The 22559-nt window shown below is 39.1% G+C and overlaps 1 protein-coding gene across 4 annotated transcripts; it reads left to right on the top strand.

Moving 5' to 3' along the window:
• Positions 1-150: 150 nt before the first annotated feature.
• LOC6581698 (translational regulator orb2) lies at positions 151-21855 on the top strand. Of its 4 annotated transcripts, none has more exons than XM_015161995.3 (12): positions 151-553; positions 4575-4652; positions 4732-5198; positions 6411-6529; positions 17790-19292; positions 19354-19525; positions 19585-19842; positions 19905-20084; positions 20202-20273; positions 20382-20570; positions 20627-21009; positions 21075-21855. In XM_015161995.3, exons 2-12 carry the CDS (start codon positions 4628-4630, stop codon positions 21490-21492), a joined length of 3786 nt encoding a protein of 1261 aa, XP_015017481.1. In that variant the 5' UTR covers positions 151-553; positions 4575-4627; the 3' UTR covers positions 21493-21855. The 4 variants fall into 4 exon arrangements, with proteins under 4 accessions (XP_015017481.1, XP_032587169.1, XP_015017479.1 ...); XM_015161993.3 differs by lacking the exon at positions 151-553 and adding an exon at positions 891-1728; XM_032731278.2 differs by lacking the exons at positions 151-553; positions 20202-20273 and adding an exon at positions 890-1728.
• The last annotated feature ends 704 nt before the right edge of the window (positions 21856-22559 follow it).

Here is a 22559-nt window from a genome sequence, read left to right as displayed (position 1 = left end):
AGCTATCAAAAATTTGAATTGGTCAAGTGCGCGCGACCTTTATGGCTCACTCTCTGACTCGATAGTCTGGTACGATACCAGTGTGGCCCCATCGATTTAAAATGATCGAAGTAGGCGACGAAACAGCTGTGAAAAGCTTGTCATAGATTGTTTAGTTGCAGGTCGACTGCTTGTCTGAGCAGCCATCGTAGTTGTCTAGGGAAACTTGTATAAAAATTTACACCAAAAAAAACCAAAAAAAAATATATATATATAATAATAAAAAGCAATGCACATAAATAAGTGAGAAAAAAATTAACCCTGACACAGCTTTTCTACTAGGGTAACAAAAACCAGAAGGGTGGATATACATATATTTTGTAAACACATTACTATACACACAAGTCAAATACCTATATAAAAACAAAAAACAACATCTAAAGTTAATATCGCGCGCGCGTGTGCACACCAGAAGACAAGCCCGTAAGCCCGCAACTGATGTTTGTGCAGTTTTTTTGTTGTATACCTAAGACAATTGTGGGACAGCAGCAGGAACATTGTTGGCGTTGTTATTGTAAGTAGAGCTCATTTATGTAATTCGCTTGTATTCCTTTTATTCTGCCGTTGCCATTGCATACTCTGCTCGTAGTGCTGCCAGATGGCTGTTGTAGTAATTCGCATAAAATATATAAATGTGTCATAAATATTTATGTAATGCATCAAAGATTGGGCATATTTATTTTTTCATTTTGCATTTCCTTGTTTGAATTGCAATTGTTCAAACTATCGATAAATATACATAAATATACATATATCGGTATAGATGCACAACGGCAACGCTGCAAACCGAGCAGCTGCTACTGCTGCTGTTAATGTTGTTGTTGTTACTGGTGGGCTGTCAGAAAAGCACGAAACACCGTACGAAAGCAAAACAAGGAAGAATGATTGATTTTTCGTCGTGCGTTGGGGAAAAGTAGGCGACAACAGCAACGACAAAACAAGCTTGTGAAAAGCTAGGCAGTAGCAGCGAGAATTTTTAGAATTCAGTCTCACAATCGTCGCGCTAGCGAGCGGATGGGAGTTATTTTTTCTCCAAAATTAAAAAGTAAAAAAAAAAATATATATATTAAATAAGTATTACATCTATTGGCAATTTAAGCATAAAATTCTAGTGTAAACATTATGAGTGTTTTTCAAAATTTCTAGTGCAATTTAAATTTTTTTGTTCTACGCTATAAAAATCGTGTGCGCGGCTTCGTGTGTAGTATTCGTGTGTGTGAATAATTTGTTGTCAAAAAAAAAAATAATAATTGTGCATTAAGTGAAGAAATAAACGCGTTGTGTTTTTGAAATCAAAATAAATTATTAAACCAAAAGCGGAATAACGCAAATGCAGCTTCAAGCACTCGCATCGTTTACATAAAGGGAGAAAAAAATTCTGTGCTGCAGCAAAGGAATTTTTGCTATTGCAGAAAAAAAAACGAAAAACGAAAACGACAAAATACATAGTGCGATCTACGTCACAGAATTGTGCGAGAGTGTGAGTGAGACGGACTGCTGCCTGCCTGCACCCCCGGAAATGTAACGCATACGCACACACACTCGCTCGCACACACAGGCACGAAGGCATAAGAAAAACTTGCACCTGAAAGTTTGTTCGTGACTTCGTGGTGCGCCTTCGTGTTCACTCGTGCGTCGTTGCACCAACTGCCGAACGAGGCCAAACCGAAATTCTCTTAAGTACAAAAGGTTAGTGGAAGGAAATACATAAAACAAAAAAAAAATAGAATTTTAAATTTAATGCTCGCCTTGTTTGCACCTGTCAAAATGTCACTACAGAAAAATATATTCATTTATATATATGCCTATGCTTAACTATATATCTGTGCGCAGCATTTGGCCTAATTTCGTGCGGTTGACGAAGCAACCCCGTAGAGCAGGGTTGCCTTTTTCTCTGTTGTGCGTAACCAATTGAAATTGGGGCACGAACGTTTGTAACCGAGCGACTGAGCAGCAGTCGCAGTAGTGACAGAACCAGCAGCAACGAATCAGTTGAGCAAAGCAAAGACCATAATAACCCCTAAATCTCAGGCCAGAACCCCAAACACTGGGTATAAAGAGAGTGAACGAAAAACAGTTCGCGAGAATTTGGCCCAGTTACAGAATCTAAATGCAGACGACGTGTGATAATACTAAATTCCTCTCATATAGCTAAAAACAAAACAAAAAATTGTATTTGTTCATAAAGCACCTTAAATGCAGATAAATGTTTGCCCAAACACACACGCACACTCCCACACACACACACACACACATACACATAGCTGCAGCAGTCGCTCTCCCAGACATTTGCGCTCTCTCTTTTGGATTGTGAGCCAAGCTGTCTATGCTTTTGCTTTTGGCGGCATATTACACTCGAGACTCTGAGCATGTGTGTGTGTGTGTTTGTCAGGATGGGGGGGCGTTACTGTCATTGTTATTGCTACTTCGGCCTCTGCTTTTGCCTCTTGCGTTATGCTGTAATTCAAGTTACTTGTTTGCCGTCTTTTTTTTATTTTGGGGGGTCGCTTTTCGTTTGTAGGACAATTTTCTGTATTGATTATGCTCTTTGTACCCTTTCGTTAAATATAGTTTAAAAGGGGGTTATATTAAAGCTAAACAGACAGGCAATATGTGAGCAAGTAGAGCTCACCATTTGGAAGTAGTACAAAACTAGGAAAGATTCTCCATAAGCATTTCTTATCATGGAAAGGAGAAGTGGCAAATTCCAGCGGGAACTGCTGCCAATTTTACTGAACAATTGCCTTTCTATGATTTTTCATAAATAACGTTTACCTCCTTTCATGATGAAATATTTCATTCTGTTTATATAGTTTGCTTGGTTCAGCTCGAAGAGCACTGAAAGCTACAAAGCAATATGAACATCTATGAACCATGAACATCTATCGAACGATTCACTTAAATGTATGAGTACGCCCTCTACAGATTTCTGTTGGCGCGCTGCATTGTTGATAGAGGGGGAGGGGCTCTGTGGGGCGTAGGAGGGGACACCGCGAGACGACTCTATATGGCTGAGCGAACATATTCATTGGCGTAACTATTTCGTTGCCCCGTTGTCTCTTTCTCTGCATTTAACTAATTAAACGTGCCTCTGCCTACTACTCCCTCCCTTTCACCCTCGGCCTCGCCATCTCTCTCTCTCTCATTCTCGCGCGGTTGCCTTGTTTTACAACAATAGGCGCTTTCCGGTGACAAGTTCCAATTTCAGAGTGAAGTGCGTGCACAGAGCTTGCAAGAGATTGGACACCGTGTGGTAAATGGGTAATACGACTCTATTTGCTCGCCTCTCAGAGAAACCAGCTTTAAACATAATCTCAAACACAAATTTTGTTGTCTTTGCTTTTTCTTTTATCTCGTATTACTCATTCGCTCGACGCGCCACTCTGTTTTCGCTTTGGTTTTTATCAATAGATTGTTGCTATTGTTAATATCAATATTGTTATTGATGATGGCTGGCAGCAAGAATTGAACAACCAAAGGCTCATTTAATGGGCACTTTTATCAAACCATTTCGCTGTGTTCGCCGATAAAACGTGCACTGATACCAAATTTCGTTGGCAACACGTTCGTCACAAAGCAAATGCAATTAGCGAGCCCATCAGATGGACAAAGCCATGTCTGAAACTAATTGGGTATTACATTTTGTAATTGTGAAACAGAGGCTTTTATATAGAAACTATTAATGTTAGAGAGATACAGAAGCTATTAAATGAATTTAAATTAGAGACTGAGAGAGGGAAATGCTTTATTGTATTAAGATGTCAATAATTACAATTTCCCTTTCCAAGAATATTTTCGAATGTGCTGAAATCATGCAAAGTTAGCTTTGAACAATATCGTGTTAAGCTAATCTAGGCGTAGACTATTCTAGAATTCGAAAAAACAAGAGGGATAGCAACCTAAAATCAACACAAATCGAGAGTATTTAATTGAGAGATAATCTATAATATACTAAACATTAAAATAGTACTCGAACCGCTGGGCTTTATCGTATACTCAAATGCTTAACATTAATTAAAATATCATTTTGAGAGATAATAAAAAAATCCACACGCTGTACTGCCCCTGCCTCTCTCTCTCTCTCTTGTTCCTCCATCTTTATCTATATAGTGCTTCCCCCTTTAGTTTGTGTGCCAATTATGATGTATTATAATCCATTAAAGTTTTGTTGCCAACATCAAACGGCAGCCAAATAGATAATATTTAAAGCTTTTATAAATAGAGCCAAACGAAAATAAATTCAGCTGAAATGTAATGTCAAATAGTTTCAGTTCTTTGTTATTTCTGTTATTTTTAAACGCAATTACGCGCTGGGCTTTCTGTCAACGTTTGACATTTGCGAGGAGAAATATGATAAACTAATTCGTGTGACGTGTTCCCAACTGGCTCGCTCTAATTGTATGTCTATCCTTTTCCAATTTACTTTCATGTGCCGTCTTTGCTCTCTGCGTCTCTCTTGTCTTTCTCTCTCTCTCGCTCTCTATTGCTGATTGATGTTTTGGACACGATTCGTCGTTGGCCCACTTTGGATGTAGGCTAAGGCAAACGCAGCCTTCAGGTGCAGCCATATAAAGACAACAGCAGCAGCATGGACTCGCTTAAGTTACCCAAAAGTACGTATATACCCTGTTGATGATTGTGCGTGGAAGGGGGAATATTTTTTTCTAACTAGAGTTCATTTGACTCCCACAGCTAACAGCTCCAATAGCAGCGCCAGCGGCAGTAATAGCAACCTTTCCGGCTCGGCATCGACATCCGTTGTTGGCAGCCTGGCCACCACACCCACATCGGCCGTGCCGCCCACAGCTGCGACCACAATTAAGACGCCACCCGGCCTGAGCAGCAGCACACCCATCGCAGTGCGCTTCAATGCCAATCAGGAGTCGCTCGATGACATACTCCAGTCGTTCCATCACAACGCAGCGGCGCATCAGCACAGCAGCCACAGCCCCAGCGGCGGCATCAGCGGCGGCGGCGATGCCTCGCCCACTCTGCTGGGCCTGAAGAATAACGGCAGCGTGGGCGCTGCCCTTGGCATGTTGGTGAATCCCTGTGACTCGCATTCGCTCTCCAGCAGTCCCTCACAACAGCAACAGCAGCAGCAGCAGCAACAACACCAGCAGCAACATCTACATCAGCAACAGCAGCAACTCTTTGGCGTAAGTATGCGATATTATAATTATGTGCAAATGTTTGTCGATCGTTTTTTTATGTTTATTTTATCGACAACTGGCACCGCTCTTAATAAGCTTTGAAGAGAGGGTACAATGTGTGTGTTAGGGCATATTAGTTTTGCGCTTAAATGGATAAGTTTATTTATTATAGCATTTTCAAATATATACATTTATATATTGCTGCTGCAATTAGTTATATTGAAAAAATATTCTTTAAAAAATTGCCGAATTGTTTGGCAATTTTTTTGCCTTAAATTTTAGTTAGATATATTCTAAATAAATTTCCATAGAAAAAGCTACCGAAATGTGTAATAATTATACCTAATTAATAATTGGCATAAGATATTCGGTATATCCATTGTTCCATTAAATGGGGTATACAATAAGTATATGCGATGTGTCATAGTATTTTCCCGACTTTGTCGTATATAATCTCTTTGCCCTTCGATGTTTCACTGCCATTTAAAATAGATATACCAATGATAAGATGATCTATATATATATGTCTATAATATATAGATATGTTCCGCAGCAGCTGCTTAGCTACTACTACTACTATTCCAATAAATTTTCTGGTATATCTTACATTAATATAAAGAATAATATTCTAAAGCTCTTCAATATATTACATTATATTCTGCAGAGTCGTAGTATTTAGTACGTCAACACTTTGTTTAATTTACTTAATGCATTTAGTGTTCTATTGTTTTGCCGACTGTTTACATTTCTGTGTCGCTTTATCAGTAGCTGCAGCAGCGGCAGCTGGCGTCGGCGCCGGCTTCGCTCTGTGATTCACTTTCATTTGTCACGGCTGGCGGCTGGCGGCTGGCGTTAATCGCATTTAAGAATGGAATTAGAGATCCAGTTTGCCGTGGCGCGGAGACGACGTTCAATTAGCATTTCGTTGCCTGCTTAATTAGTGTCTCGTAGTTTTCACTTTTTGAGCAAGAATTTCGCAGCGCACGAATAATCAGCTGTGCTTTATTTTCGTGTCATACAAATATTGTTTGAAATAACTTGAGCAGCTATTTATAAATGTGCCAAGACTGCCAAAAAAAAATAGAAAAAACTGTCGACAGATGTTGCCTTAGCTCTAGCGCTGATATTTGATTGCAAAATCATTTGGCACCATTGACTCATTGTTGCAAAATGTTGTTCCCTCTTGAACCGCTCTTTTTCTCTATGCATGCCAACCAGAACGAGGAGGTGAATCTGCGCAACAGTTATCTGCAAGGCGGTGGCGGCGGCGGCGGAGGAGGAGGCCAAGGACAAGGCAACAACGGCGGAGCAGGCGGAGGCTTCTTCAATCGCAAAAGGTGAGTGAAACATCTGAAATCTTGTAACACACAAAGCTCTGACGTGCTGAATTCGCAGTTTGATCAAAGAAATGCCCCTCTCTCGTACACGCTCTACTCAACTCTTTGTTGTTTGTTGTTGTTGCTACAATTTGCATATACTTGCCAAATTAAATACAAACACAGAGACACACCTACACACACACACACACACACACATACAGACAACAGGGCATACATATAATTTTCTCGCTTACAGCAGCTGCTCTTTGATAGCTCATAAAATTTCATTACCGAACGCCATTCAATACGATCTGGCAGCACGTAGCGTTAAGTTGGCTGCGCTGCGGCCCTATTAAGTTGGCTGCAATCAGCAACTGCATTCTATATGCATTAAAATAACTGCCTAAAACTGGCCTAGGCTTACACGTATTTGCATTCGCTATCTGCCTACGTTGCACTTGTGCGTGTCCAGTGGGAATTCAATGCATTTTTAAATAGGCACGCACAGCAAAACTTCTTTTTTTTGGTTTGTTTACCAGTGTTAGAAAACGAAGAACAGCCTGTTGCTGCTGCAGAAGTTTGGCACGGCACAAGTTCGTTGACCGAAAGTTAGTGTAAAGAGTTTGCTGCACTTATGCATTTTTAATGCATTCAAGGCCTAACGGCTTTAAAAGCGCTCAGAGCCACCAGCAGCTCGACTTTTTATTATTTTTGTTTTTTCTTGTTTTGTTTTTCTTTTAAGTGCACTACACTCAGGCGGCAACTGGGCTTTTGTTTATGTCGCATGTGGTTCATGCACACGTTTGTGTACAGTTGCGAGAGTACGTCTAGAACTTTGCCTGGTTTTAAGTGGCGGGTCGTCAGTCGTCTGGGTCTTGGTCGTCTGTTTGCCATTTTCAATGGGTGTAGGTGCGTGTGTGTGTGTGTGCGAGTGTGGGTGTGTGCGGGCAGACGCACGTCTGGTTTTTGCCATTTACATTTTACATTTAAAATATTGAAAATGTCTGCGCTTTAAGTTGTGTGCTGCCAACTTGAATGCCTCTTTCATTCAATACACTGAATACATTAAAAATGCGAGCACCGGCTATATGCCTTTTAATGACGTGTACGTAATGGGCAACGGGGAGGGCGGGGCAAACTATGGATCTGGTTCAACAACCGAACTCAGTTAGGCCTGTCTGTCCCAAGCCTTGATATATCCAATCCTGTAAGAGTTAAAGAATTCAGATTGATTAAATAGGTCTCCTACAGTACCGCCTATCAACTTTAATTGGGATTTAATCGATAACATATATCGATTATAAGAAGCATAAGAAAAGTACTTGCCTACTGTTTTTAATCGTATCTCTTAGTCGCGTACACCCCATGAAAGACCACGCTTCTTACTTGTTTTATTGATTTTTAGCAAGTCGTTTTTGCTGTCAGCTTTTCGATTTGCCTGCCAATCAGGCAGTGTATCCGATTTGAATCTTTAATAACAATTTTTTTGAGCATATAGCTGCCTTTTTCAATTTCCTCTCTCGCTCCACTGCAAAGCTAATTGCATTCCATAATTGCATTTTGCAACACTGGCAAATGACGTTAGGCACAGCGACACCTGCGTAGCGATTTGCTTATCAAGCATACAGCAGGCAGGCAGATAGGCAGACAGGCAGCAGCAGCAGCAGCAGCTAGCAGCTACCTACCCTTCGTTTTTTATCTATTTACACTTGTACACGTTTCAGCATGCTATACATATCATCATTATCATTATCTTCATCATCAACAGCAGCAGCGGCAGCATCCGTAACTTCATTCTCATTAACAGCCCAGCCTCCAACTCCAACGCACGCTCTCTCTCTCTCTCTCTCTCTCTCGCGCCCTTGGCAATCTATACGGGAGACTCTGCTCTTTAAATTTTTTTAAACTAAAAACTTTTCCATATACAGTTTTACATGCACTGTGCTTCTTCTTCTTCTCTTCTACAAATCAATTAGCGAGCAGATGCGAGAGTAGCAGCAACAACAACAAACGAAGAATTTGAACTGGTTTCAAATCTTTAATCTCTAATTGGCCTTAGCCTTAACCACTAGCTCTACATATATATATATATAGATATATATCTACTTCTATTGCCGCCCACTCTAACTACTCTCTCCGATATATACACGATATGCCTCTCTCCCTCTCTCTTTCTGTCTCTCTTTATTTAATTTCCAACACTTTTTGTTATGCTGGGCCGTTGCTATCTTAAGAAACTTTGTACATAACTGTATGTGTGTGCGTATGTTATCGTTAATCGTTTATCGTTATCGTGCAGTGTCAAAGTGCTTGGAATTCAGTTAACAATTAAGCGTGTGCACAGTGCAACCAGTGCTGCCAAAACTGTCGACAAAAATACCAAAAAAAAAAAAAAAAAGATATGATAAAATCAAATATGAAATCTGTCTGATTGGATTGAGATACGAATCACCACCACGCACCACTCACACCACCACCACCACCACCAAAACAACCTACCACCAAATCCACCACCAACAACAACATTACCAACAACAACAACAACAACAAAACATCGTTAAAGCAGCAACAACAACAACTTTAATTTAAATCAACGCTTTATAAAACTGAAAACAGAGAAAGGAGCAATTTCAAGATTTGATTTAGGATTAGCCAAAGATAAAGCCACGCCCAGTGTAACAAATATTATAAATCTAATTAATCCTATGCAGATTTCAGTTTTTACTTCAATTATAATTTCCAACGCTGGGCGGCAATGTTTAAATAGAATAAAAAGAATATATATATATATATTTATATACCAAGAGAAGTTATTTTATACACAAACTAATTTCATTTCATTATAAACTCCTATCTCTATATAAATATCTAAAATACCTATCCGAACAACTCTATAATTTGAAGCAAATCTTTGAACAAATTGCTCCTTTTTATAAATCCATATATAATAATATACAAAATTGTAAAAAGCCTCTTCTTCATCTCTCTTGTTACCTCCCTTACGCAGCTGCAGCGGTCTGCCGCCCAATCTGAATCTCAGCAAGCCGCCGCCCCAGCTCCAGCAGCAGCAGCAGCAGCAGCAACAGTTGTCGCCCAATCTGAGTGCACTGCACCATCATCATCAACAGCAGCAACAGCGCGATGGCGGCGGCGCGCACAGTCCCTCCTCGCCAGGTGGTGGCGGCGGAGGTGGTGGTGGTGGTGGTGGCGGCTCACCGTATAACGGCTCTCAGGCGGGCTGCAGCAGCGGCGGCATCTCGCCCATACCGCAAATGAACATGCAGGGCGTTTCGCCCAAATACAGACGCAGCATATCGTTTCCCATCAAGGGCAACTCACCGACGGCGCTCTATGGCTGCGGCGGCGGAGGTGGCGGCGGCATGGATGGCATGGGCGGCGCTGGACCAGGTCCCGGTCCCGGCCACATGAACATACCCACGCTGTCCATTGGCAATGGCGGTGCTGGTGGCGGCGGCGGCGGCGGTGGCATGGGCACGGCAGGTGCCACAGGCGGCGGCGATGCGCCTTACCTGGGCAACAGCTATGGCAACATGATGAACGCCAACGGGCAGCTCCATCATGGCGGCGGCATGGAGAACAGCCTCAGCGACTACATGCGCGGCATGTCGCTGGGCGGCCCTGGCGGCGAGAACATGGGCCTGATGACGGATCGCATGCGCAGCCTGACTGGCGGCGGCGGTGTCTCGAAGCATCTGAGCGAGGCCGATGCCATGGCCATAGCCGCCGGCAACGATCCGACGGTGTACTTGAATGCGCTGAAGATGAGCTCGCCGTCGCGCCTGTCGCCCCACTCGCCGCACTCGCCCATCCAGGGCGGCAACGGAGGCAACGCCGGGGAGTGCACGGCGCGCTTCTCGCGCAAGGTGTTTGTAGGCGGACTGCCGCCGGACATTGATGAGGACGAGATCACCACATCGTTTCGTCGGTTTGGGCCGCTGGTCGTGGATTGGCCGCACAAGGCCGAGTCCAAGTCGTATTTTCCGCCCAAGGGCTATGCGTTTCTGCTGTTCCAGGACGAGAGCAGCGTGCAGCAGCTGATCGACTCGTGCATCACGGACGAGGACAAGCTCTACTTGTGCGTCTCCTCGCCCACCATCAAGGACAAGGCGGTGCAGATCCGGCCCTGGCGCTTGGCCGACGCCGACTACGTGCTCGATGCCACCATGTCGCTGGATCCGCGCAAGACGGTCTTCGTTGGGGGCGTGCCGCGCCCGCTGAAGGCCTTCGAGCTGGCCATGATCATGGATCGTCTGTATGGCGGCGTATGCTATGCGGGAATCGACACAGATCCCGAGCTGAAGTACCCGAAGGGCGCTGGCCGCGTGGCCTTCTCCAATCAGCAGAGCTACATCGCAGCCATCTCGGCGCGCTTCGTGCAGCTGCAGCACGGCGACATCGACAAGAGAGTGGAGGTCAAGCCCTACGTGCTGGACGATCAGATGTGCGACGAGTGCGAGGGGCAGCGCTGCGGCGGCAAGTTTGCGCCGTTCTTCTGCGCGAATGTCACCTGCTTGCAGTACTACTGCGAGCACTGCTGGGCCGTCATCCACTCGCGGCCCGGGCGCGAGTACCACAAGCCGCTGGTCAAGGAGGGCGCCGATCGGCCGCGTGCGGTGCCCTTTCGCTGGTGTTAACGGCGGCGCTGGTAGGCCGCGCTGCACGATGAGAGACGCCAACAGAGAGAGCAACGACATCGGTTGTTGGACGCAGCGCTGGCAATGCCCAGAGATATTATCAACAATACACAGGCGCGACAGGAGCGAGAGAATCGACTGGATCGTCAGCATCGGCTGATCCATCGAGCCCAGGATTCTGAGTGCGAGGGACGCGAACGAGTGCGTCCGCAGCGCAGGAGAAAGTTGTAATTAGTATATAAGGCAAGCTAACAAACCAGCACGCTCACATCCACACACACACACACACACACACACACACTGACGCGCGAGACACTATATACAAATGAAGACACACACACTTACACTCACACACGGAGGGAATCGAGCACACGCAGGCGAGGCTAATGTAAAACCAGGTGCAATAGCGCAGCAACTCACCCAGTAAGGGTATTTGTGCCCAGCGCAATAGCTGACAAGAAAGAGTCTACGCTCGTCTAACAGCATAGTTTAAGTTGAAGAAGAAGGAGCAGAAACGCCCCTCTTTCTTCTCGGAATCTTTGAGTAGTTTTTCTCTCACGCATAGGAAGCGAAACGCAAGCACAGTATTTGTTTATTTTTTTTTAATGTTTATTTTAATAATTTGTATTTCATATATATATATTTAGAGTATTTCTATATGCATATATATATGGAATACTTAGTAAGAATTTGATTAGGTGAAACATAATGAATTGCCAAGACCACTGCCGAAAAGAGAGAAAGTTAGATGTGGTATTACGAGTAGGCCCATTTACCAAAACAGCCATCGCATACCTACAAAAATAAAAAAACAAGCAAACAAATAATCAAACGAGAGAATAATCACACTGTAAATGGGCTTGCAAATAATTGTCCTGATTCTTTCTTTTTTTCGAAACGGAGGTGTGTCACTAACGAAGGAGAGAAAATACCCCCAAGTTCCTAGTTATTATGTATAGAAATATTTTGATTTTCGATAAGTGAGACAAAACCAAATTTCAATGTTTTACCCAAGTATATGTGGCTAAAACATGCGTGTTTAACTGCCGAATGGCAAGATTTATATAGATGCTTTAAACTGTTTTTTTATTAATTCGTTTAAAAAAATTGTTGCTAAACCCCACACACAAATGAAATAGATAATTGCCTTCCCATTTCGTTTAATATTTGTTGACGTATAACTGGGATCGCCCGCTCAGTGTACGTTTAACAAAATCGTGGCAGATTTTTAACACATTTGCTCTTTCACACACACACTCTAAATATATATATATACATATATATGATATGTATATTTATATACAGAAGTATGTATATAAATAATATTACTTGGTGATTAAGTAATTTTCGCGGCTTAAGCTCACGAGAATCATAAATGTTTCCTTAAAAAAAATTTGAGGTTCGAGATTTATTTACGCTATGTTGATTATGCTCTCGCAACTAGGCAAATTACGTTGCATGTGAAAATCGTACGAGTAAACAGGCCAAAGGGCCACAAAAAAAAAAACAAATTTGAATATATATCAATATATATATTCTTTGTTATAAAAAATCATATAATTATGGATACGCTTACTTTTATCAAAATTGATCCCAACATAGAATAAACAAATCAGCTGGAAACATTTGATACAAATTTTTGAAAATTCCGATATAATTCTCGGATTTAAAACACTTCTTCCACACACTACGATTTTTCCTTGCTTCGTAATTTCAATTCAGAAATTTTTCAAACACTTCTTCTTTTAGTAACATTTGGCAACAACCGCAATGTTGCCGATTTCTAGTTGAAGCCTAGTCAGCGGGCACACAGATAGATAATTACAACCCTATATAAACCCGACGACATCCAAAATTTCCCTATCGATTATTGAAGCTATCTTATATACACGCACACTTTCCTGCATATACACTCATTACACATTGATCAGATCGACACACACTTATAAATGCTGCTAAAAATACCAAAAGATTTTTGTTCCCAATGAATGTAACGAACTAACTGGAAAATAAAAGTCACACAATTGATTGTTAATTTACGCTAAAATGAAAATCAAGTCATATATATAATGTGTTCAGTATTATGTTTTTTCACTATTTTTTGTTTATTAAATTATTTAATACTTGTTTTTATGTCACATTGTTTGCCTTAGTTATTTGTTTTTTAAGTTCGCTTTTGCTGGGCGTGTTGCAAAAAAAAAAGAAAAACTGAAAAATACCACAAAGAAATAATATCTTCAAACAGTTTTTATACGAAAAAGTAAATTGCATTAAAAATCTATAAATATTTAAAACTTAATCTAATATATTATAACAACTTTTTATATAGCAACTTTTGTATAAACTGTTTTTTAGTCCAACCACATAAACAATATGTATACATATATATATATTTAAAACTGAAATCGGAATAATCTTTTGTGCAATACTAATATATATTATGGAATATCTATATATATAAATGATAAATATTTATGTTAATTGCGTTATATATACATATATATTAAACAAATTTGCAAGACGCATAACCAAAATATAGCTTTTACAAAATACCAAATTAATACCAAAAAAGAGAAAGGAGAGTACACAGAAATAATACTAATATTTGCGAAATATCAAAGCAATGTTTCTGTTAAAAAAAAAAAAAAAAAACAGTTGTATAATAATTATATATACACCAACCTATATATATAAACTCGATTCTCAAATTGAAAACAGCTAAACAGAAAATTTTAAATATGTAGAAAAATACAAAAAAAAAAAAAAAAAAAAAAAGTTTTAGTGAAAACTAAATTAGTTTCCAATTTATATATGAACAAGTTTTTGATGCATGTTTAAAGAGCGAAAACGAAACGAAATACGATATTTTTTCTATACTACAAAAAAAAAAAAAAAAAAAAGTACTAAAAATTATTGAACAAGCTTTGTGGACTTTTAAATGGTTATGTATATTATTAAACGATAGTCAAATCTATTAGCAAATTTTTGCTCGCGCTTTGTTTACATCAAGAATGAAAATAAAAACTAAACGAAATCTAAATAATAAAATACTTTCAACAAGATGAGACAGCAACAGTAATGGAAATTAATAGCAATTTTCTAGAATTTTTATATTTAAAAAATAAAAACAAAAGAAATGACATGGTATATAAATATATATAACTCTATATACTATATCTATATATATTTTTGAAACTGAATAATTAGCGAACTTGAAGCGTTTGTTTGTTTAAAAAATAACAAAAAAAAGTAAATAAATTGTTAGCAAATTAAAATTAATTGTATTTATAAAACAATGAATCTAATCCCAAAACAATTTTCAGCCTGTTTTTTGTAGTGTAAAATGTTTTAATATTATTAATGGAAAAAAACTGAGTCAAGAAATGCTAGTCTGTAAAATTGAAGATGTAGAAGAAGATAAAGACAAAGAAGTAAAAAAAAAAAAAAAAAAACAAAACAAAAAAAAAAAACAGTGCTGGTAAGGCCGAGTGGAATGTTTTTTTAAATGTAGTAAAATTCAATATTTTATAGATTTTTATACTTTTATATAAACTTATATGTATATATATATATATAAATATATATGTGTATATATATACTTTATACTTTAACTGTTACAAAAATCTACATAAATATGCTATGACAAAAATATTTTACATATATACCTACTGAAAAATGGAAATAAATCTGAAAAGAAGAAAAAAAAAAAAAACATAAAATTATAAACAAATTTGAAAGTCTTTAAATAGAAATTTGTAAAAAAAAAACGCTCAATGTTTAACTGGAATGTTTTTAGCGTGCTATCAATTGATTTAAGCAACATTTTCTTAGTTATTTACTTATTCCACGAGGACAAAACAAAACAGATGAAGATAAAGAAGTATAGGAATGAGGAAGAGGAAGAGCAATTGGAAGAAGAGTCAAAGACATTTGCGTTTAGAGCATCGTTCGTTTCTGTTTCTATTTCTATTTTACTTGATTTACAAGTTCTGTTCGAGGTGTACGTATATATACGGATGTCAGTGTTCTCTTTTATATACATATATACATTATTTTTTGTTATATTTTGTATGCCTAGCTCTAAAATATCTGATAATATATATATATATTTTTATATGTTTTGTAGTTTGTAGTCGCTTAGTAGCTTTAAACAATTGCGTTCTTAAACACACACAGACATACACACACCGTTACACTTTTTTAACTTGTTTTTATATTTTACATATATATGTGTCTGAGGTATGTTTATATATGAAAATATTTGATATATGCAATTTATACAAAGAACTTTTTGCTATTCTAAAAAATAAACGAACATCCAATTATATTGTGTTTTTATTTCTATTATTAATATTAATATTGTTTTTATATTTATATATTAACTATTAACTATAAAGTATTGTAAATACATAAATAAAAAAAATAAAAAAATACTTTTACGATATACAAAAACCAAAAAAAAAAAAAGACTCTACAAACACAAGTATTGGAACTCGAACTTATTATAAAATATTTAAAAGCAAAACAAAAATCTTTAAAAATAACAAAATATATAAAACAAAAAAACAAAAAAATATATATATGAAATTTACACGTAGTACAATTGATGAAATTTATAAAACGTAATATCTATTGTATTTTTGAAGAAAAGACAACTTGGGAATAAGCTTCAAGAAATTGCTAAAACAAACATAATAAGATTATAAATATATAAATAATAATTACAAAAAATTGCTTTGTTTACAAAAAAAAAAAAAAATAAATATAAACAAAATTGGCATTAAAAGTTGAAAAAAAAGGCAACAGAAAAAATCAATTGAAATTAGCAAAGATACCTTTAGCTCCTATAATTTTGTTTGTAAATCAAATTTTTAGTATTTTTTTAGTATTTTTTCATAGCACAATTTGTATGTACAGAATTTCGTTTGGTAGCTAGTTAAAAAAAAAAAAAGAAAAACAAAATCGAATGCAAAACTTTTAAATAGAAAATTTTTTAAAGAAGGCCCAATTAACGGTCTAATTGGATACTAATTGGAATGCGCTTCGATCGAAAACAAGGTTATAAACAATTTGGTACCTTTTTAAAACTTATTACAAAAATTTTATAACAATTGATGATTGATTGATTAATTGATTGATGTGAAAAACGTAGCCTGTAAAGCGATTTGTTAAGCGTCCGCTCTTCCATTTTTTAATTTTTGTAAGATTTAGTCCTTCGATCTAACTAAAAATTGAGCGCCCTTACTAATGAATTCCTTTTAGCTAAATATTCAAAAGAGAGAAAAAAAAAAAATAAAAATAAAAAAAATACAAGCAAGAGCATATAATTTTTTAGCATTATACAAACCAAAAGTATAAATAAAAAATAGAAAACTATATAGTAAACAAAAAAAGAAATATATATACAATAATATATATATATATATATATATATATATATCTATATGTATATATATGAAAATTTAGCAAAATATTCCATATTTTATAGTCATTTTCAATAAACGTAAAATTTTTTAATTTTTACAAAATTCAAGTTGACAAAAAAGAAAAGAAATAAAAAGTACACACAAAAAAAGCAACATTTGTAGTTTTCTAAATACTGAATCTCTCGATTTCCAATCATATTTTGCCTCCAAACAACGTTCTTCGATCGATATTGAAAAACAGCTACAACAGTTAAAATGTTACAATGAAACAAAACACAAAACAAAAAAAGAAAGTAATCTTCAAATAGGTTATATAACTAGAGAATCCATTAATATATACATACATATATATATACATACATAGCTCCAATTAAAAGAAAACCAAAACCAAATCGAAATCGAAATCGAAACTACAAAATATATCAGCAGTAATACAATGCAATATTATGAAAACCAAAAAGAAATGAACAGAAAAAAAAAATAAAAATAGAAAATAAAATAAAATAAAAACAGAAAACCCAAATAAATAATTAATGGAAATATGTAAAACCGTAACGAAATACGATTATATACACAAAAATATATTCCAATAACTTTTCTAAGGCAATCCCAAAAAGAAACGGGCGTCAAAAAAAAAAAAAAAAAAAGAAATAATAAAAATAATACAAAAATATATATATATACATATAAAAACAAAAAGTAAAAAAAGTCAGACAGGTTATATAGAACAAATGGAAAACAAAACATATATCTTCATTCAAATAAATAAAAATAACTTTTCTGGAATAATTAACAAAGCGTATTCAACAATTATTTTTAGATAAAGGGGATAGCGGTATGCTAAACTGGGATATATCTGCTCTAAAACCTTTTTTTTAATTTGGTACATATTATTATATGCCATAAGTATATAAGTATATACTGACCTGATCAGATTTCTAAACAAAATGAAAGCAGCCTAATTGAATGAAATTTAAATTCGAAAATTTGCCTAAAGCTAAATCTTATAGTTAGAAATACTTATTTTTGTTATAGCTGATACATAATTTGAAGACTAAGAGCCTCAGCTGATCAATTGCTTCTGCTCTATGCGTATTATTTATTGTAATTCACTCATGGAATACCTTAGCAAGCAAATGATTTTTTTTAGATATCTGACATGTTTTTATCGAAATTTTTCCATTTATACACTTACAGATCGGGCAGCATTGAAGGGGTTTCGCCAACCTCCACTGGTCCCAATCAGATATCGTCGCTGTCTAGCAGCGTGACAGCCGCTGCTGGTGGCAGCGGCGGTGCCATTGACAGCGGTGCCGCTCCAGTTGGCACCTGGAAGCTGATCAAGGGCAAGGTCTCGCAAACCATCGAAGAGATTAAATCGTCCAAGCATCATCAGCATCAGCAGCCGCAACAGCAGCATTCCGTCATTCCAGTTATTGTAGCGGAGCCAGCGACCACAGTCGGTTGGACCAACGACCCCGACTCGGATACGGAGTGCGTGACGATCAATACGACAAACGTTGCGGAGGAGCCGCTCGCTCTCCACCTCTCAGAGAAGCAGCACAACTCCGACTCGGACGCGGAGATCGAGCTAGTGGACAGTAGTTCCCTGGGCAGCACAGACGTCGGACCCGCGCCTGTGGCCATTTCCACGGAACGATCGCGTCTGCGTCGTGGCATTGCACACATCAAGTCGCGAGTGAAGGCCAAGCAACAAGCCGCTATGAGTAAGAAGGAGCAGGAGAAGAGCGCGACCACCAGCTCCGAATCTGTGCGTAGCAGCTTTTTGCGACGTCGCAATCCACCTGAAGATCAGACGGAGCCAGGCAGATCGAACCAGGATGCTAGCAGTGCATCCGAAATACCTGTGACCAGTGGGAAGGTGAAGCGTGGCATATTGCTCGCCAGCAAGGATGCGGAAATTGAGTCGGGTGTGGAGATGCTGGAGGACATGGCGCCCACAACGAGCGCTGAATCCAACATGGCGACCCCGGCTGGAACTGGAACTGTCCATTTCAACGAGGACCCCGTCATAGTGCGTCGAAGTGCACTACAACTGCCCCTGGATATCGACAACAGACCCCAGTTCAGTGGTGCTTCCTCGCGTAGCCAAGCCCCAGGCGACGGCACAGAGCAATCGCTATGGAACAAAGTGAGGAACTTTACCGCTGACAACTGGAGTGGCGCTGCTACAGCTCGGCCCCTGCTGCTGTTGGGGGCCAGCGGTATCGCGGTGATGCTTTTGCCAATGCAGGACTTTTGGCGTGGCGTCCTAGTCACAATGTTGTTCATTGTGACGATCAACTATTTGAGCAGCTATGTATCCTATCTGTTTGACACTCTGGTGCTCGGCGTACATCCGGAGCGTCGTCCATTCCAGATACCCAACTACGAGGGCATGCCCATCTGTGAGATACCCGCCGCCGAGGAGCACAAGACCGTCAAGACGTATTCGGGCTGGCTGAATGAGTGCGATAGCTACGATCCCAATACGTTCTCCTTCTCCATGACAAGATCAGTCTACGTTCGTTTGGATGGCACTATCCTAAAGCTCTCCGGCACCAATGCTCGCATACCCAAGCGCCGCATGTGGAACGAGAAGCCCATTGATCGCAACAAGATTGTGTTTGTCGATCATCGTTCTTACGACATGCGTGATGCACGCATCGAGCTGTTGCCCGTGGGCCTGGCCAGAAAGCGGTAAGTGCTCACCTTAAGGAAGACCTTTCCACTTACTCATCCAAATGCCTTGCCTTTGCAGCTTCTTCAATCGAAAGTATCCCATACAACTGATTGTGAAGAGTGGCTGCAGTGGGATGCAATCGCCCAGAACGGACGACGACACGTCGGATACCTGGCCCAGCACAATGGCCACGACACCCAATGAAACGATCAAACCTCTCGAGTTTGCCAATACAGTTATGATGGCTGATGTGAGTCTGAAGTCTGTAGCTCTGCCGATGTTGCTCAACTGAATCTGTTTATTTTACAGCTTCGTCAGCTGCATAGTGCACGAACGCCCGATAACGATTTGAAGGACATAACGATGCCTTGTGGGGATGAGGTTCGTCTGCTTATTTTTGCGCGCTGCGATCGAGAAAAGGAGGACTGGTACCGTCGCTTCCGGGCTGCTAGTTCTGGCCGTGTACATGAATCGGATCTACAGGTGCCCATGGCACAGTTTGTGGAGGACAGCGATCTGCAGGCAGTCGCCGCCCAACAGGCCATCAATCTGACTAGAGCACCAAAGGTGAGCGCTTGCGTTGATTCCAAAGGCTCCCAAATTCCTAATCTAATTAAATCTTTTTTTAGAGCGACGATGTTTCAATAATGTCCGATGAGACGGGCACCAATACGCCCGATGCCGTGGAAGAGACATTGGACGTGGATGCCACGCCCGACCGCGGAAACGACGGCTATGAGGGCCTCATCATGAGCGCCGATGCAGCCAGAAATCCGGCGGATTATATTAAATTCATGGCGACCTACCAGGTAGAGAGTCATATTGACCAAGGCTAGCCGACCTTTTGTTTGTTATTTAATTTACTTTTCGGTTTGATTTCGATTTTGATTTCCATATGAGTTTCTTTTTTATTATTTTTATCTTAGAATGCTTGCAGTCAGAGCACAATTCCTGTTATACGTCCGCACCATCACAGGCACGGAGATCACCGTAAAAGAGTAGGTCTCGATTTTTATTTGATTCATTTCCAATATAATTTTAAATCGATTATTGGTATCCATAACCATAATTATTTGTCGATTCCTAACTTCTTGCTATCTTTGCAGAGCCGAAGATCTAGGCGGCAGGAGAACGAGTTGTGGAAGGGCATAGACCAGTCTCTATTCCTGGGCCCCTCTGGCAGCGTGGTGTGGGCAAATGTGCTGATGGGTCGCTGCCTTTTTAGCTGCCTGAACAATAATGAGTTGCGTTTAAAGATTCAGGACTTTATGCAAAAGAAACTAAATTCCATAAAGGTGAGTTGCGACAGCTCCGATTTCCCAGACTTGCTCATCTCTACTGCGTTTTTCAGCTGCCCAGTTTTATGGAAGAGGTGATTATAACCAATATATATTTGGGCGAGTCGCCCATGCTGTTCCATCGCATATCGCAGCCAATGCTGGATGAGCGCGGTGTCTGGCTGGATGCCGATATGACCTACGAGGGCTTCGCCAACATTACAGTGACTACCAAGTTGAATTTGTTGCGCGTGCGCAGCAAACCCAAAGCGTCGCCGGTCAATCCGGACGTCGCGTCACAGGATTCATCAGCGGACTTTCGCGGTGGAGCCGACGATATTCAAGCCGATGGCAGTCAGTCGATTTTCGACAGCGATGCCGAGAGCACGGGCGGCTCCTCAACGGAAACGGAGAGTCAGGCGTCGGGTCCAACGGCTGAGAATGCAAACAATGCCGAGTAGGTGTTAAAAAGCCATAAATGTTGGAAAAATCTGAAACTGTTTTCCCTTTCCATACTTGCAGGTTCTTTCAAAACTCGCCGGGCAATGCGCGTCGCATCTTTAAGATTGTGGACCGTATAGCCACATCGAATCTATTTCAATATGCCTCAGAGCTGCCCTACGTCCAGCGAGCGATGGAGAATATGAGTGCGAACATAACGCTGCGAGTGGATCTGAAAGGACTGGTGGCTAGGGGCACATTGAATATACCGCCGCCGCCATCAGATCGCATCTGGATGTGCTTTCGCGGGCCGCCACGTCTGTGGATATCGACGAAGCCTCAAGTGGGCGATAAGTCGGTGGATTGGTCCATTGTAACGAATGTGATTGAGAGCAAGCTGTGCGAGGCAGTAAATAAGTTTTTGGTCTATCCCAACATGGTTGACTTTTCGATAGCATTCCTGGCCAAGCCGACGTATGGCGAGGAGCCGCCAGCTTAGTAAACTTAGCAAATGTTTTCTTTTATCTATTATTTGGCAACAACTATACTAATATATATTTAGAATTCTTTGTCATCGTATTTCCAACAGAAACCATCACGATGTGTTTAAACGAATATTTTGGGCTAAGCTTTGTTATTTTCGATCTCGCTAAAAGTGTTTTACTATATAGAAGTACTTAACCATAAATGAAAAATTCCCATTGAATAATTTAGAACGGTATAATGTCTTTTTACTTTATGTTTCACCCAACAAACCTGATATTTTGAAGCTTATAACCACCAATTTTATATATTTTTATAACTATTTTTATACACATACTGAACAAATGATTTCCGTTGAATGAATATCTGTTTGATGAAACATTCTTTCTTTTCAACTATTTACTCATAGTATTCCAAGCATATGTATAGATACATATGGATATATATATATATATCTTTATACTGCAACAATTACATATATATGTATGAATATATTCCGCCTAGTTCCTTAAGTCTATTCCAAGCTACTCTTTAAGCATGCGTGTGAATTTTAACTGCTTAACCATAAGCTAAAAACAAACTCAAGATTTTGACTCTGATTTTATACATTCACTAAGTAGCATACGTATTTATACAGATGCGCCAAAGGATAATTAATCCGAGCATGAACAAATAACTCATATATCATCTACAAGGCTGGCCGAACAACACGTAGAGGGTCGTTGCAAATTGACCTTCTCTTTCCAAAACTGAACAAACAATAAAACTTAAGCTAAAGTATGAAAACATATATATATATTTTATGTAAATGTATGAAATATAAATAAATAGATGGTTATTGATCCATTAATTGTGTCTGAGATTTCTTAATTTAATCTAAAAAAAAAATCTAAATGGGAAAGTTTATAAAAATTCAAACCAAAATCGAGGTTCTAAACTTCTTCAATAACTTTTAAAATGCATTAATTTTTTATGTTTTGTTTATTTAATTTTTTTATTATTTTTTATTTTTAATTCACGTTGAGAAATTTACATTTTAAATTTGTTGTATTTTGGAATTTATTTTCCCTGGTTTTGTTTTTT

This window comes from Drosophila mojavensis, unplaced genomic scaffold, assembly GCF_018153725.1.
Source record: "Drosophila mojavensis isolate 15081-1352.22 unplaced genomic scaffold, ASM1815372v1 contig_74, whole genome shotgun sequence".
Lineage (NCBI taxonomy): Eukaryota > Metazoa > Arthropoda > Insecta > Diptera > Drosophilidae > Drosophila > Drosophila mojavensis.
This window is presented reverse-complemented; position numbering and strand designations above follow the sequence as displayed.

Excerpts from the sequence above, each read along its gene's own strand:
- LOC6581698 (XM_015161995.3), top strand. The coding sequence starts at position 4,628 with ATGGACTCGCTTAAGTTACCCAAAA. Across the intron at positions 4,653-4,731 it reads CTCGCTTAAGTTACCCAAAA|CTAACAGCTCCAATAGCAGC; the intron begins GTACGTATATAC and ends TGACTCCCACAG. Across the intron at positions 20,274-20,381 it reads ACGGAGATCACCGTAAAAGA|AGCCGAAGATCTAGGCGGCA; the intron begins GTAGGTCTCGAT and ends CTATCTTTGCAG.